The sequence below is a fragment of the Nematostella vectensis genome, chromosome 11, assembly GCF_932526225.1.
Source record: "Nematostella vectensis chromosome 11, jaNemVect1.1, whole genome shotgun sequence".
Taxonomy (NCBI): domain Eukaryota; kingdom Metazoa; phylum Cnidaria; class Anthozoa; order Actiniaria; family Edwardsiidae; genus Nematostella; species Nematostella vectensis.
This window is the reverse complement of record NC_064044.1, coordinates 4,453,812-4,470,938: the sequence shown is the minus strand read 5'-3', so window position 1 is coordinate 4,470,938 and position 17,127 is coordinate 4,453,812. Positions and strand designations below refer to the sequence as shown.

Here is a 17,127-nt window from a genome sequence, read left to right as displayed (position 1 = left end):
AAGCTTATTTACAGTTATTCAAACTCACAAATCAACTTACTTCTGTGGCGTATCCGATCGTGTTTTCTGATTCTCTAAGTCCTGGTTAGCTGTAGGTTTTGTAATTGTACTGGTTAGCTGTATTTCAGAGTTCCGATCTCGGTTACTGTTGATCTGACTGATTTACAATGGATTATAATCACGTGGTTGAAATCGGTATTAACGAAACTGCCACTTGTCACTTATGTAATAGATTTATGCCAAAACAGGTACAAAATACAAGTATTTCTAGCACGAAAAGAAGAGATTTTCATCTGATATGGGCTCCCTGTGTTGTAATCATGAGGGGGAGGGGCTGTCGCTTTGCTGAATGATTTACGAAGAAAGGTCGCTGCGATGAAGTGTGAACTCTCCAACTAACTGTCCGTAACTTCACGAATATATGACCTAAAATGCTGTAACATGGCTCCACCAAGGAAAAGACACGTGGGGGGAGAAAAAAAGCCGAAAAATGAAAGTAAGTTTTGTGAATATCCTATATTTTTGTACAACATGCAATTTCAATGTTGGACATCCGGTCACTGATATCCACTTTGTAATTTAAAATCATGACCTCTAAGGTTATAAATAATTTCGCTTGCACTTGTTGAAACTATAACTCTGCATAAATAGGTATATTACTTTGCAATTTTTTATCAAACGGTGAAGAAAGTTTGCTTTGCAATTCCTTTACGCGCGTTTGCGTTGTCACGATGCGTGCGTCCAAGTGTCAATATTTACAACGCGACTTGAACAAATGTGTTAAAATAACACGAAAGAATTACAACAAGTTAAAGAATATCCATAATTCAGTTTAACTTAGAGTTGATCAAAAGAATAAGTTATACCTTAATTTAGTAATTTGTCGCATTACGTGGAAACGATATGTAACGACAACGTTTTTAATACTTTTCAAATCAAAACAATAATTTTTGTTTTAGTTTTCCATTTCCTCTTGCTAGTTATTTTATTATGCATTAATTTCTATATTGCTTACACAAGAAAATTGAGTTTTCTTTTTTTCAATTCAATCCTACATCCTTCACAGTAAACTGAATTGAACTTAAGTAAAAAGTATTTTTTAATCTAATTTTAGTTACCCAGAACCCAGCTGTTTATAATTCATGGGTTTAACTGTAGTTGACTGATTAATTTTTAAAATCAAATCAATCACCATCGCGAAAAAACTCATTCAATTAGCATTCAATCTCAATAAGCATTTTTTTCTACATTTTTTATTGGCTCATATACACTTTTAAAGTATCACGAAGGTCTCACAATGATGAAGCATAAATGGTTAGGAAAGGAAGAATATCATCATAGAGAGCCTATTAATTAATTCAAGATTATTAATATATCTTTAATGTTAGGGGTACCAGAAACAGAGCTAGCAGGTCGTGGAATATTTTGGTGACACAATACAGAAACATTAAAAAAGCATTGTGTATGTGTGTGTGTGTTTGTGTGGTGGGGGGATGGATCACAGCGATGCCCCTATTGGTCATCGCCTTATCATTTGCTATGAGGGGGTAGGTACAGTGCCCCACCCCCTGCTACGGCCCAGGAGAATGTTGTGGTGTCAGGTAGTGCTTTATCAGGATTACGTTGTGAACGATCCTGTCACACTAAATATCTCAGGTATTATTGGTTATCTAACAATAACGTTCTACCTCTCTGTAATTTTTGAATATCTTTAGGAAATAAAAGTGCAGGCTCTTACTTGAATCAGTGTCTAAATCAATTCCTTCTCTATCATTTCAGACCACAATGGTGTACCACTCTATGGTAAAAAGGACAAGAAGGCATCTTCAGCTAGTTCTGGTCTATCAGCAACAGGAAAAGTAATGTTGTTTCTTTGCATAATGATGGCTTTTATGTTTGTTATCTATACAAGCACCACAAAATTCAACAGAGAAAATTCTGTTCCAAGAACACAAACCCAGAACAAACTAAAAGATACTGTGAAAGAAGAACCTGTTTCTTCAACAAATAAAAAATCCAAAATAAAACCACAAAACAGGATGTCCCAAGAATCTAAGGCTAACAAGGAGAAAAAAACAGTAGATCCAAAGAACACCTATGACAGGTCAATAGCCAAAGAACTAAATAAAGGGATGGCTTTATTAGACAAACAAAAAGTAGAGGATGCACTTAGATATTTCAGACAACTTGTAGAGGAACACCCAAAAAGTCCGTTAGCATTATATGGCAAAGCTGTTGCACTTGACAAGCTGGCTGATCAACGTAGAAGTAACGATCTCTTACAAGAGTGCATTCAGAATTACCGTAAGATACCTGAGCTGCCAGATTGCCCTGCAGAGCTGAAGAAGATAGCTTTGGTTCGCATGGCAGGGAGGTTGTCCTTCTTAGGACGCATGCGCCAGGCAGCTGCTGCTTTAGAAAAGGTCGCATCATTGTTTCCTTCTGATGTCAAGGTGTTAAAGGATTTAGGTGTGCAGTACTTGATGTACGGAAACAACCAAGATGCTGAAAAGGTGTTTAAAAAGGTAATTGGTAGCTTTTGATTAGACGCAACTAGCAACCAACTACCTTATTCTTCTTAATTTTCACAGGACTTAAATTTCATGAAAATTGTCTCAGAATTTTTTGCGAGTATTCAATTTCGCAATCGCTGAGAAAAATTGTGTTTGCAGGGAATTTAATTACACTTAGTCTTATGTAGGGATCACATGTACACTGTGCCATAAACAATCCCCTTTCACAAAACATAATTCATCCCGCAATCTTTTAAATTTTGCAGGTCCTCAAGCTGAATCCAGGCAGTGGTTTTGCAAAGTCTCATCTTGGCTTTGCCCTGAAAGTCCAGCTGCATTACCAGGAGGCCATTCCCTTCCTGATAGAAGGCGTGACCAGTGGAGATCCTGGCGCTGATGATGGGAGGTTCTACTTCCACCTAGGGGATGCCCTGACGAGAACTGGAAAGCCAGAAGAGGTCTGTCCTGACAGGGTCCATCTGTCTGTCAAGTGCCTAGTATTAAAAAAGGAAAAAATTAGAAAAACTAGGAAATCTAGAAAACTATATTTTGAGATTAGCCCCCTTCTCAATAAGTCCCTCCCCCTCCCCTCTTTCAAAGCAAACAAGGTATCCGCCAATCCCGGGTTTATTGTTTATTGTTACTACTGCTGTTGTTTTTGTTGTTATTTTCATTATAACCAATACTTACAGCCCCTACTGATTTCCTGATAGGCAAATAAGTGGTATGCAGATGCTGCTCGCAAAGGTATCTTCTTGTCTGCCATGCAGCGCTCTCTCTACAATGCAGACACCTCCCTCACGGCCAAACCCTGGTGGACTCCAGAAGAGACAGGATATGCAGAGGAGCTCAGGTGCTGTTTTAGTCTTCCATCTGATAGTGCAGATAATGATTCTTTAAATGATAGGGGGAGTATATATCATTCTTTCAGTCTTTTGATACTCCTGATAATAATTCTTTAAATGACAGGGGCAATATATATAATATTTCACTATTCATGTCTTCAATCTGATAGTCCTAATGGTGATTCCTTGAATGACAGGGGAACATATATCAATATTTCAGTCTTTCGTCTCATAGTTTTAATGGTGATTCTTTGGATGACGGGAGATATATTTCATCAGCATTTCAAGGTCATACATTAACCTATGTGGCTTTGGTGGCTTGAACACCGGTCTCTCAGCGCTGCTGTGACCCGAGTTCCTGGCTCCTGGATTTGAAATTTTTCAGATCAGACACAATAATTTCTCCTGAGCCCTTTGGCAAAATAATTTTACATGCATTTTCCTGCATTTTGAATTTCCCCTATCTTAACCCCTTAGCATTTCTTAGGGTGTGCAATTGCTTACAAAATATTCTCTTTTCTTAGAAAACTTGAGAAAAATTGGCACGTGATTCGTGAAGAGGGCCTAGCAATAATGGACCAGAAATCTGGAGGTTTTATCCCTGAGGAAGAAAACCTCAGGGACACAGGGGACTGGAAACAATTTACACTGTACCAGCAAGGCAGAAAGCAGGTTGCCAACTGCAGAAAGACTCCGCGTACATGTGCTATCATGGACACAATTCCAGATGCTATAGGGTGCAAGAGAGGGCAGGTATGGGAGGCTAGGTAGTGTACGCATGAGCAGGGGAGGGGGCGGAGCTAGCGTCAATGTTGATTTGGTGGCTCAAGGCAAAATTTTGAAAATTTTGACATTTTCAAGCTTCTTTATACCCTAAAATTGCTAAATCATAATGGGAAACCAGAATAGGTGTTCCTGGGCCATTTTCAACCTAATGCACCTATCAATGTTAGCCAGTGGGGGGTGGGGGGGATGTGCGTCAAGGGGTGGGGATTTGACATTTTTGTGATTTGTCAAATTCCAAACATCAAGTCTGCAAACATCCTCACATCCGAGAAAAACAAAAAACATTTGAAAAGCAATGTAACGTCTGCAGTGTGTACCACACTTAACGAAAACATGCCAGTCTGTGGGTCACATGCCAGTCTGTGGGTCACATGCCAGTCTGTGGGTCACATGAGTGGGCACTAGATCAATAGATCCCTACCCCCGGGAAGGATGAGTTCAATTAAATTTACCCATGGGATGAACATGAACATCAAAATCCCTACCTACACGGGCCAGTTTAACTGTGCAATAAACCTCACCCACAGGATTAACATGAACATCAAAATCCCTACCTACGGGCCAGTTTAACTGTTCAAACCTCACCCCTTGCTGCCCCTCCCCTCCCCCCCCCCCCCCCCCCCCCCCACTGGCTTAACATTGATAGGAGCATAAATCCTTCACTTTTCTGTGTCATTTTTGCCACATCTTGAAATGATTTCTGTATTTATCAGGTGAAGTTCTCTGTGATGTTGCCTGGGACGCATGTGTGGCCACACACTGGCCCCACAAACTGCCGGTTACGCTCACATTTAGGACTGGTCATACCTGACAATGTGTTTATACGAGTGGGCACTGCAACTAAGTAAGATAATCTTTTCTTGTTTAAGTGTCTTGTCTGTCTGTCTGGTTATGTCTGTGGTCTCTCTTGTCTGTCTGTCTGTCATATCTGTCTGTCTGTCATGTCCTGTTCTGTCTTTCTGTCATCTCTTTTGTTCTGTCTGTCTGTCATCTCTCTTGATCTCTGTGTCTGTCATCTTCTCAGGGGTCGATCTAGCTTTACGTTAAAGGGGGGTTTGGCTCAGTGACAAAGGGGAGGGGTTAATTTTTTTGTAACATTGCTTTATGGCAGCCCAAAGAGGGGGTTTAAATGCTGATAAACCCTCCCCCTATATTCGCTACTACTTCTTGTTCTGTCTGTCATCTGTCTTGTTCTGTCTATCATCTTTCTTGTTCTGTCTGTGATCTCTCTTGCTCTGTGTCTATCATCTTTCTTGTTCTCTCTGTCATCTCTCTTGTTCTGTCTATCATTTCTCTTGTTCTGTCTGACATCTCTACTTTTCTGTCTGTCTGTCATCTTTCTTGTTCTGTCTGTCTGTTTTGTTGTCTGTCTTATCTGTCTGTCTTGTTCTGTCATCTGTCTTGTTTCATCTGTTATGAGCATTGGAACTCTAATAGTTTGATAGGTGGGTTTGCCGAGTGTCCTCAAGTGAGATTTCATTGGTTAACGTTTCCAAAGATTTTAGCATGAGTGTCATAGCCTTTCTCTGTCATCACTGTAAATATTGCAGTGAATGACACGAAACCAAATTTTTCTCTATTATGTGTTTTTTCAGAACTTGGCAGGAAGGCAAAGTGATCATCATTGATGACTCCATTGACCATGAAGTGTGGCACAATGGAACCTCTTTCAGGCTTATTTTCATTGTCGACTTCTGGCATCCAGAGCTAACGCCCAGGCAACGGGCGACCTTAACTCCCATCTAAGTCATGAGGAAGGCTCGTTTTCATTGCATTTTTTTTGCATGTCAGGGAGTAGCTTTCTTTAGGTCACGTCACATGTACTTTAGAAAGATTCAGGTTTTCTTTTGCGAAATCACAAAAGTATCTGATAACAGGCCCGTAGCCAGGGGGATGAAGAAAATTGAGTGCCACTGCGAGTTAGGACAAGGTACATGAGAAAAAATGGTCCACTAAATAGGTAAACAGTAGGAGAGGAAGAGGAAAGGGATTATTTGTGGGCTTTTCAAAATAACACTAAAAAAGTTGCCCCCATGTGCCAGCTAGAGAGGCACATCTGCTTGTCATAGCCTTCCTCGCAGGCGTTTAGGCGGGTTGCTAGTGATGCCTGCCTGAAAACGCCTGCAAGGGAGGCTGCTTCTTACATGGCCTAGCCCCTTCAAACCCCTGTCAGGCCCATTATGAGCGTGGGGCCTAGGAAAGCACGGCCCCTAAGAGTGGCGCATAGGAGGCTACCATTTTGTTATGTTATAAAAAAAAATAGAAAAAAAGTATCTTTTTCCGTCGTCTGATTTGAGAAGGTATTGCCATGCCTTTTATATAAGTAGTAAATGAAGTATAAAACTTCCCATAATTTTTAGTTCCATATTGAATAAAAACAACAAAACCACAAAAAGTTCTTTCCTAACATGTATAATTCATTGTCAAGTTTGTAAAATATACACTTCGTTAATATCAAAACCAATTTAAACATACTGTACAGTTGAAATGTGTTTATGATATGGTGACAATTGCATACTGATTTGTTCCTATACTTTACTATGATTCAACTTTGTTCTAACTAGATATGTACAAACTAAGATCTCTTGGTCATTGCTTAAAACTTTGCACAATGATATATTTGTGTGCTTGTGTTTTCACAGCAAAATAGATTTTGCATATTTCAAAACGGGAAAGAAACATTGCACATAAATCCTCCTGTTTCCAATGGCTTTCTATATATTATTTTGCATAATGGTTCTATGTTTATCTAGAAAAATATAATTTCCAAAAAATATATATAATTACATATTAGTGTAAAAAATAGTATTACACTGACAATATTTGTAACGTTTTTTTCAAAATCCATTTGCCCTAAGATCATCAAATAAAACCATGTCATCACCGTGTTCCTTAGCCCTCATAGCAATTGCAAGGGGTTGGGAAGGGAGCCTCAGTCATGGGGCAGGAGCCATTAGGAACCTTACGCAAAGACGACGGCACATGCTAACAAATTGCTCAAAACGGCAGTGTTGTTCACGATAGCAAATCTAGAACAGCATTTTCCTATTTACTTGTTCTAGGCTGCCATCAGGAGCATCAATGGTTTTGGAATCTGTGCGAGTGCATGTACCGTTCTTAATGCTGTCGCTCTTGTCCTAAGATCCTGCTGCGCAAGGTCTTTATTATCTCATATGCCCTTATGAAAACCTAGCTCTGCAGAGGGGACAGCTACCAATATGCTAGCAATAGGTGAGTGCTTTTAAAATCCATCCAATGCCATAGCGGTTTGGTTTATGCAACCCCTATCCCGGTTTTATGTCTTATTTCTTCCAGGGATTATTTTATCAATGATTACTTGACCTTTTAAAGATTGAATGTGCATGGACAGCAGAACTGGGATAGAGGTGGTGTTTAAACTCATAACCATACTCCTATGCCTCAAGAAGCCTGTATCTCTTGCGAAGATTCGACACAGGGTCTTTATACAACAGAGGGTCCATTCTGACCCTAGACTTAATAAGCGGCATGTATCCAAACGCATCATGCAAGGAATCCATGCATTTCTGTTTATGATCAAACTGGGCTGTCAACTTCGACTTGCGTGCCTTTTTACCCATCCCCTCGTAGTATTGCTTGACTGGTAGGATCTTGATTGGCGGGAGTCGGATGGCATCCGCCACTAGGAAATTCATGACAATGTGCTCACAGGTGGGGTGACGGTCAACCAATCGGTGCAGACGCTTGGGTAGACTGTGCGTGTACATGTAGTTATAATATCTGCAGGTAGACATTGAAAATTATTACTATTACAGATCCTTAAAGTATTTTTTCTGCCAATTCGACATGACTGACTGACTGATCAGGACTGACTGATCTGAAATTACTAATTGGCAGACCGACCAAATTGACTGATCATGACTGATCAGCCTACTGACAAAGCCTTATGCATGCTTTAATTACCTGTGATAAAAGGCACCACTAGTCATCACCATAGAGAACTTGTTGCTGATCATTGATGAGTACACCCAGCGTGATTGTCCTTCATCCCAGTAGTGGTCTCTTGATGGAAACCCCACTATCCTCTGAGGGAAATCCCGCCAAACCACAAATGCAAAGTCAATCTAAAAAAGAAGACGTGTCATAAGCACGCTCTACTCGGATACATGTACATATTCTAAGAGGCATGGCTACTCCTAGAAACGGATGGAATTCCAAGAGGCGTGGCTAATCCTAGAAACATGGTATTTCAAGAATGATGGCTACTGCAAGAAACATGAATACAATTCCAAAAAGCATGACCTCTCCTAGAAACATGGATAGTATTCCAAAGGGCATGGCTACTCCTAGAAACATGGATGGAATTCCAAGAGGCATGGCTACTCCTAGAAACATGGATGGAATTCCAAGAGGCATGACCTCTCCTAGAAACATGGATAGTGTTTCAAGTAGCAAGAGCAAGGTGTCATAAAGAAACATTAATGCTACAAGTTATTACGAAACTGTCATTTCATATGTTACAAGTCATTACAGCAATGTTGGTGCTGTGTGCATGGGACCACAGGGTGACCACTTACCTCGTCAGAGTTCAGTTTGATGTCTTCATTCAAAGACAAGATAGCATCCGTTTCTATCATGGATCTTTGCTTGAAACGACTGTTTCCAGACTAAATAAACAAAAAGATAACACAATGAATCAACAATGTTATAGCTAGTGGGGCTCAGCACTGGATTAAGGGTATTCTGAGGAAACTATCCTGGGGAGAGAGGGTATAAACACCGCTGACCATCATGGTCTCCCTGAGCTCTGTCATCATTTTGTTAGCTATAAGATCCTTGCTACTTTTTGCTCAGCCACCTATTGCTAATCGCAATGGCAAAGAGACGTCATTCTATATATGGAGATTTTGCAAAGTGGGTTTCTCTAATAGGCCTGATTTCGGGAATCAACATCATTCCCCATTTCGTCCAAGACGAGACTTCACCAGACCAAACTGCTACCTCGTTGGGCTTCTGCTTCTCTGCGGAGATGTTGCATCCCATCCTGGCCCTCGGGCATTCTCTAGAGGGGAAAGTAATTGCTGTACCACCGTGAAATGCTTGTATATGAATTCTAGGAGCGTCACTAAAAAACGGAGCGAACTCCAAGCACTTTCTATTGGCAAGGACTTAATATTCTGTGTGGAGTCTTGGCTGAATCCAAATTATCTGGACTGCGAATTACTCCCTAGTTCTGCGGACTACACCATCCACAGACGGGACAGACAGTCCCGAAGAGGAGGAGGAGTGTTCCTGGCGGTCAAAAACAGTATCGTGAGCCTCCGTCGATGTGATTTAGAAGCTGACGCTGAACTTTTAGCATGCGAGCTCCGTCCTAACTCACGACGCAAGATTCTGGCTATCATTTATTACCAACCGCAGGACACTGACCTAGAGTATCTAAAACAACTCAAGAAAACTCTGCGCCTAGCTTCTAAAGCGAAATACGATCAGTTAATAGTGATTGGCGACTTCAATCTCTCTAAGATCGACTGGACGACAGGAGCCGCTAAAACTGGAGATTGCCTCACAAACTATCTCTGCAAAATTATAAAGGATAACTATTTATGGCAGCTTATTGATTTTCCAACAAGGGGAAGGAACATTCTCGATTTAATTTTGACAAGTATCCCATCCAAATTTCATCACATACACGGATTCGATGACATTATTTCTACCGACCACAAGTTGATCAGTTTCGAACTAGACTTGAATATCTTAAAAAAACAAAGACCAAACGCGTTGTGTACAACTTCAAGCGTGCAGACTGGACGGGACTTGAGTTGCTTAAGAACATCCCGTGGGACCTGTGTTTCTCTCAAAGCGATAACATCGATTTATCACTCGCTAATTGGACTGATCTATTTCTCGCCGCTGTTAACAAGCATATTCCAAAATCCAAACCAAGGAATGTGAGCGATTACCCGTGGATAGATCACGAACTGCGTTTTTTGCTAAAAAAGAAGGATGCGCAGCGTAAAAAAGCAAACAAAACCGAATCACTGGCTGCTGAAAGAAAATACGATGAGCTTCGACGCGCTGTGAAACAAATGCTTTCCAAAAAGAAAAAAGAGCACGCCGAAAAACTAAAATCTGTTATATCCGACAACCCAAAGCGTTTCTGGACATACGTAAAATCATGCACTTCCAACAAGCCTTCACCGAATTTTTTTTTGCGATGGCCACGCCTTCGTTACAGATACCAAGAACATAGCTAACCTGTTAAACAGATATTTTCACTACATATTCAGTCCATCCGCCAGCGAGGAATTTGTTAGCGCCCAGCCTACCAACCGTGAGCCCGTGTTGGGTCTGGGCTCTATCCAACTCACTGTCCCTGAAGTACTGGATGTCTTACGAAATCTTGACTCCCATAAAGCCTGTGGAACAGATCAAATCCCTGGTATTCTGCTGAAAAAAAACGCTCATCAAATCGCACCATCGTTATGTCGGTTGTTTAATCTGTCGCTGTCTCTTGGATCCGTTCCTGCGCTTTGGAAGGACGCAAATGTCACACCTGTGTTCAAGAAGGATGACATCGTAGACAGACTAGCAGGGGGGAAGGACATTGATGTCATTCATCTAGACCTTTCCAAGGCCTTTGACAAGGTCCCTCGTCATCTGCTTATTTCCAAGCTGCAGCAGTATGGAGTCACGGGTTCTCTGCTGAAATGGTTTGTGTCCTACCTAACGGGAAGGAGGCAGCATGTTGTCCTCGATGGTGTGTCCTCCTCTTGGCTGCCAGTGACCTCAGGGGTCCCACAGGGATCTATCCTTGGGCTCCTGTTGTTCCTAGTATATGCCAACGATATGCCTAACTACGTACAGCAAGGCTCAAACATCGCTCTTTATGCTGATGATTCTAAGCTCTACCGCTCTATAGACACTGCAAGTTCTTCAACCTTGTTGCAGGCTGACCTTGACTCCCTGTACAGCTGGAGTCTAGAGCACGGCATGGAGTTTAGTGCATCTAAGTGTAAAGTGGTGCACATGTCAAAGAAGTGTTTCACCAAGCGTCCTCCGTACCCTTACCAACTATGCGGTCGCACCCTGGATCCACTAGCGCAGGTGACTGACCTCGGCGTTACAATTACCAAAGATCTGTCTTGGGGTCCTCACATCGAGCCTATGTGCGCAAAAGCAAACAGGGTGCTTGGACTATTGAAGCGGGTCTGTTCTGACATCCTCGACCCAACTACAAGACAGCTGCTGTACTGCACCCTTGTTAGGCCCTCCCTGGAGTATGCTTCTTGCATTTGGTCGCCTTCGACAGGCAAGCACAAAGCTCTGATTGAGAACGTCCAGCGTCGAGCATCCAAGTTTATTTTGAACTATCCCGCCGATGTTTCATACACAGAAAGGCTGAAAACTCTTAAGCTCCTCCCATTAGAATATCGAAGAGACATAACCGATCTAGTTCTGTTATTTAAAATAAAAAATGGTGACGTGAGCATTAGTTCAGCTAGCCTTCTCTCTCCAGCCACGTCCCGATACAATACTCGAAGTTACCATCCTAACAATTATCGCCTTTTTTCCACTCACAACCAAAATTATTACAGGAATTCGTATTTCCCTAGAACTGTCAAACTTTGGAATAGTCTTCCTTCACTTATGAAATCTTGCACTACACTTTCGTCTTTCAGATATCAGCTGACAACTCACTATTTAGAGAAACTTGCTTTTTACCAACCTCCATAATTTCATAGAGAATTTATGTAATTCAATTTTTATTTTCGTTTTAGAATTTTTATTGTTTGTAATTTGTTGGGAAAGAATTTCAATTGGGGCTTACGCCCTGTTTTCTTCTCCCATCACATTGTTTCTTATTTTCTTTATTTTGTTTATTTCCTATTGTAAACCGTAGTATTTTTGTGTGACAAAGCCAATAAACAAAGCCAATAAACATAAAAGGTATGGTATAAATGATATGGTATGTGGTAAATTCAAAAAACCGATTGAGGCCAATTGAAAAGATTCAGGAGAACCCTTCAAGGTGATGGTGCATACCTAAGTTAGTTTTACCTTGTGCATAAAAGAAATACCTGAAGCTGTAACACCAATATTTCCTTGGAAAGGTTCAACACAATGTTGAGTATCTTAACCAGTACTCTAATGGCCTTCAGCTATTTTGGAATAACATGTACTGACAGCTTAAGTATCCACATACCTTAGAGTCTGGCCTAACAATCACCAGGGGAATCTTGAGCTTAGGCCACTTCCTGTTAGCAGGAATAGCACTGTCTGACACCCATAAGATGATTATCTGTGGGGAAAAACAGACACTGTTGATGCTCAGAGAGAGTTCATTAAATACTCTGAGAAGAGGGGCACCAAAATTTTTTAACTACCCAAGAGATGGCTCTGAAATAAGGGAGCTCTAAGAGGGAGCGGGCTAACCCTCTACTGAAATCCTGGAGGTTGTTAATAGGGGGAATTAAAATAAATTACACTGAAGTGGGATGCTCTGAAATTTTAAATGTCTTGAAACTCTTGTCAGACATTCATCTTAAGCAACACTGATGGTAACAATAAACAGTGGAACCAGTAAGAGAATACAGACACAGACACAAATCAAATGCTCACAACATGCCTCAAGACGCCCTCTTCTTCTGCTGTTATGTAGTGGCAATGCTCAAAACGTAGAAAAACTAATTTATTTTCTCAGAGGCATAAAACATACTATTTTCCTGTTTATTTATTTTCCGGATTCTACCATGCCTACACAAATTATTACTTCACAACTTGTCTGTAATTTTTCTAGTCACATTTTTCCCATTATGTGACATAGAAGACACATTACCTTAGATGCAAACTTTGATCCTGCGACAGAGCTTATCAGTTTGTATAAAAGAGAAGATTCTTTGATTCCAGATGATGTTGCATGAATAACAGCAGTGAACCTGGTACTAGATAGGCCAAGCTTGATGTGGAAGAAAGGAAAGTCATGTAGATCTTGTGAGTAGTGTTTGACTGTCACCAGTGCACCTGGGTAATTATTCCAGAAAGCATGACTTGCTGTTTTGCTTCTATCTATTCTTGACCTGATTACCTGGAATAGAGAATTCATTAGAACTCCAAGCAGCCCACATCCAAAAATTGTGTACCAAGATAATATCTGATTTTACATAGTTTTAGGGGAGAGGTTTGAAATTTGAGAAATTATACAGGAATAACTGACATGCAAAGTCCGCCAGAAAAAAAAAGTGCCTGAAGAAAATAAGGATTTTTTACAGTGCAACCAGTAAAACCGTGAACACCTCAAATATGTATGTGGATGTTTATTGTCTTTTGACAAACCAGACCCAAGAATTCAGACACTGAGACTTCCTGAGACATGTGGCCAGTTGACTGTTTTAATATCTTGCAAGTGATTGGATGGAACAAACATTCCATACATATCTCTGGTGTTCAAGGTTTTACTGGTCATGCTGAAATACAACATAAGTTTACTGATATGTAACTTTTTTAAAGACACTATAACCAACCATATCCTAAGAGTCTGGAAAATCTAAAAGAAGATCCATGACCAACAAAATTGATCAAAATGATAAGAGGGTACAAAAGATGCAAACTGAAAAAAAAAAAAATGTCACCATGCAAGTCAGACTTTTATCACTACCTATAAGTATTTATAAACAAATCCTTTAACCCAGGCCTTCTCTTGAATAAATTCTATTGACACATATGTCTGTATCAAAACCCCAGTAACTAAAAACATACTGCAAACTCACCTCAATTGTTGTATGTACAATTTTCTCAACTGAAGAAAAATATGCATTCCACAAAAACAATGATTGCTGCTTCATTGCCAAAACTTGGCTTCTACTATACGACCTCACAATACCCGGCACTTGCATTAAAAGCCTTTCACTGCCATCAATGACAGCCTTTTTCCAGTCAATTACTTCAGCAAATGGGAGTTCCCATCCATCGCTCAATAGGAAAGGAATACAACCAACTTTTAACGACTCAAGGAAACGGAAGGATCCAAGTCGCCTGCCTCTGGGGACGAGGCAAAATGTTGCATTCAGCAACAGTTCATCATAGCTGTACCTAAAATACAAAATAAACCAGTTACAAAATATACAGTATATAACACATCCACATTTCTTAAAAGAATAATGGGTTAGGTCCAAAAGAAAGGGTATAACCCATGCCTTCAAGCTGAATTTCTTAAACAGATTAGGGTGCATGGGCTAATCCGTGAGGGGTGGTAAGGTGCCCCCCCCTCCCCTCAGCGAATCCTGGCTATGCTTAGATAAATTGTAGTGACAGTACCATAAATACTGAATTGCCACTGTCATGTTCATTCTCCAGTTGATCTGGTGATGATTATTTGATATCTGACAGGGAGGTTTAACTGTCTCTTTCCTGTTTGCTAATTTTAGGGCCAGTTGGAATTTGCCATAGGTTTGGGGTCATAGTTATGTTGTTTTATTTTTTTTTCTTGAAATTTTGCTCAATTTTTTAAAATTTCATTAGAGGCTTGACAGATATCAAATGGTCCTATTAGGGTAAAAGAACTCCAACTGTTATCTAATCTAATATCCTGTGATCAAATCCCTTGGCTCCTCTTATCAGGTTACAAATACACTCTAATCTTGTATGTAGTGGAGAGATATTGTTAGCAAACATATAACCACACATATAGTTTAGTGGCTTGTGGAATAGTGTTCAGGTTCGTATACCATAAAATACAATTTGGCATTTGGCACTGTTCTATGTATATGATTAAAGAAAACACATTGTGTCCTCACTCTGTGGTTTCTCCTTATAAGTAAAGCAATGTTTTTTGAATAGTTATTATTACAGTAATTAACATTAGGTGTTCAATAATTTGTATGCAATTAGTTACATGTAGATTTGGTATTTCGCCATATTGTGATACAATTGGATTTGATTTTTCATTTTGAATGGGGTTATGATAAACAGAGGTATAACAAAATATGGCATTGAAAATGGTCTCTAAAAATGTGTGTAGGAAACATCCAAAGAGTCAGATGCTAAGATGGCAAATTATCTTAGTATTTTTAATATATTTTTGCATCTGTGAGCCAATTACTAAGATTGAGGTGCACCAGTAATGATCCGAGGGTCAAATAGAAAATGATTATTTTAAAAGATTGTTTGCCAAGATGCACAATGTCTTTCAAGATAAGAAGCAGGAGTATGGAGATGTGTGAGACATCCAATATGGTTTGGAATTAAAATTCAATAAAGACATCTCTCATCATTTGTTGAAGATAAGATTCTTATTTTGGTAAGGAACCAGGTCTAAATGCTTACAATCTTATCAGTCATTTGAAATAGTTCGAGAATATTTTGCCAACATGGAGTGATTTCTTATCACATGTAAAGCTTTACTTACATAACTTGCTTACATTACTAAACACCCACAAAAAGTCAGAAATGCAATAGAATTTCCCTTGTAATAAGTTTATCTTTGAATAGTGAGAAAGAATATGAGTTAAAATTAAGGGAGGGATATAACACAATACAGATGTTAATGGACTTAAAAAATAAGCTATATCTGGTACAAAGACAAACAAAAATTCTATACCCTACACTCAGAACACTAATGTTAATGACCCACACATTTGAAAGAATTGTATACCCCTAGATAAAAGCCTCCTAAATTCTATTATACCATAAAATACCCTCCAAGGGCAAATTACGTTGTGGTACAAAGTGCTTTTCAGTTTAAGATAAGTAATTATGATGTATGTGTTTAGATAGGGTCGGTTTAGAGTCTAGACAGTTTATTTCACCCACCTATCATAAAGAGCGTTGTCCCCATCACACCTCTCGTCTTTGTGTTTATGCCATGCTTTCCCATGCTTACATGTAGTCAAAAGCACAATATCTCTACCGTTGTGGATATGGTACAAGGCGTTTCTCGATTCACTGCCAATACCATTTAAATATCTCTTTCCTTTGAACGCCAATTTGTATTTTCTCTCCAACGGAAATGCACTACACGAGTGTGGTAGATTTCCTAAATCTTTGTGAGGATGTGTTTTCGGAAACAACGGCAGACTTACATCGAATCCCGGTCTGATCAAATCACTAGATAACGAAGCTTTTACAAGAATAGCCTTCCCAAAGTCAAACCCAACATCTTCAGAGTAATCCGGCCAAGTCCCAGCGAATAAATTAAAAATTATGTGATTTTCGCCGTTCTTCCAATAGGGTAGTTGTCGTATCTTGTTGTAAATATTGTGCACGTAATCCGCGCTCAGTTTGTCCCGATCTAGGGTATCTATAGCTGTAATAAATAAGCAAGCTTCCTCGGGAAACTCTGTGTAATATCTGCTTTCTTTTATAACCTTTATAATGTTGGTGTAGGTAGTAGAAAGCTTCGCGCCGGGATGCACAGGGTAGACGTAAATTCTGAAGTCGGAAAGGCACTTCGTTTTATCAAAACAAGTTTCCATCGTGCATTTGTTTGGTTGTGGTGGAACGTTCTTAGAAGAAATTGAGTCCTTTGGAGTCTTGAACACATCTTGAAGCTCCAATTCATCATTCAAGTCTAAAAATCCTGCCTTACTGACACTCAAATAACTCAAAATTCTCGTGTTATCATCGATGTTCGGAGGCTTGAATTCGTTGTCGGTCAGAATCTTGAACGCTACGAGCAAACCACAAGCAACCAAAGCAACGACTGCAAGTAGAGAATACCTTTTCTTTGCATGCATCGACTTTGGAAGACATCTATACTACTTCCTCTCATTGACGGCACTGTGATAATCCCAAAGAAAAGGGCAGAGAGAACACTAAACTCATAAATCGATCATAGTATATATTTGACACGGTGAAGTCTTCTACGAGTTTATCCAGCATGCTCTTGACGTCACCACGACACCGGAAATAGGTGCGTCACGGACCGGAAGAAAAATGGATAATCAATATCAATAACGCCTGGTCACACTAGTGACATAACGACATAATGACATAGGCGCGTGCAC

General features: G+C 39.9%; 3 protein-coding genes across 6 annotated transcripts in view; 1 reads left to right on the top strand and 2 right to left on the bottom strand.

The window, feature by feature from the left end:
- LOC116612667 overlaps nt 1-271 on the bottom strand; it is a 16,190-nt gene extending 15,919 nt beyond the window's left edge. The window contains exon 1 of one of the 2 annotated variants that reach the window (XM_048734270.1): nt 41-271. The gene's annotated coding sequence lies outside the window, so the exon portion shown is untranslated. The remainder of the gene's footprint in view (nt 1-40) is intronic. The other variant, XM_048734271.1, reaches the window with a different exon arrangement.
- Nucleotides 1-7,032, top strand: part of LOC5505006 (aspartyl/asparaginyl beta-hydroxylase) — a 14,128-nt gene extending 7,096 nt beyond the window's left edge. Inside the window, exons 1-7 of one of the 3 annotated variants that reach the window (XM_032373391.2) lie at nt 315-496; nt 1,780-2,525; nt 2,780-2,971; nt 3,227-3,366; nt 3,883-4,111; nt 4,858-4,988; nt 5,740-7,032. In XM_032373391.2, the coding sequence (XP_032229282.1) occupies nt 442-496; nt 1,780-2,525; nt 2,780-2,971; nt 3,227-3,366; nt 3,883-4,111; nt 4,858-4,988; nt 5,740-5,890 (1,644 nt within the window). In that variant the 5' untranslated portion in view covers nt 315-441 and the 3' untranslated portion in view covers nt 5,891-7,032. Of the gene's footprint in view, nt 1-314; nt 497-1,550; nt 1,657-1,779; nt 2,526-2,779; nt 2,972-3,226; nt 3,367-3,882; nt 4,112-4,857; nt 4,989-5,739 lie in introns of those variants that run through there. The other 2 variants (XM_001625822.3, XM_032373392.2) reach the window with 2 other exon arrangements.
- Nucleotides 6,541-17,127, bottom strand: LOC5505005 (exostosin-1). Its single transcript, XM_001625811.3, has 7 exons — nt 15,935-17,127; nt 13,894-14,215; nt 12,963-13,211; nt 12,330-12,425; nt 8,701-8,790; nt 8,087-8,247; nt 6,541-7,903 (listed from the first exon to the last, which is right to left on the bottom strand). The coding sequence occupies exons 1-7, from the start codon at nt 16,855-16,857 to the stop codon at nt 7,558-7,560; spliced, it is 2,187 nt and encodes a 728-aa protein (XP_001625861.1). The 5' UTR covers nt 16,858-17,127; the 3' UTR covers nt 6,541-7,557.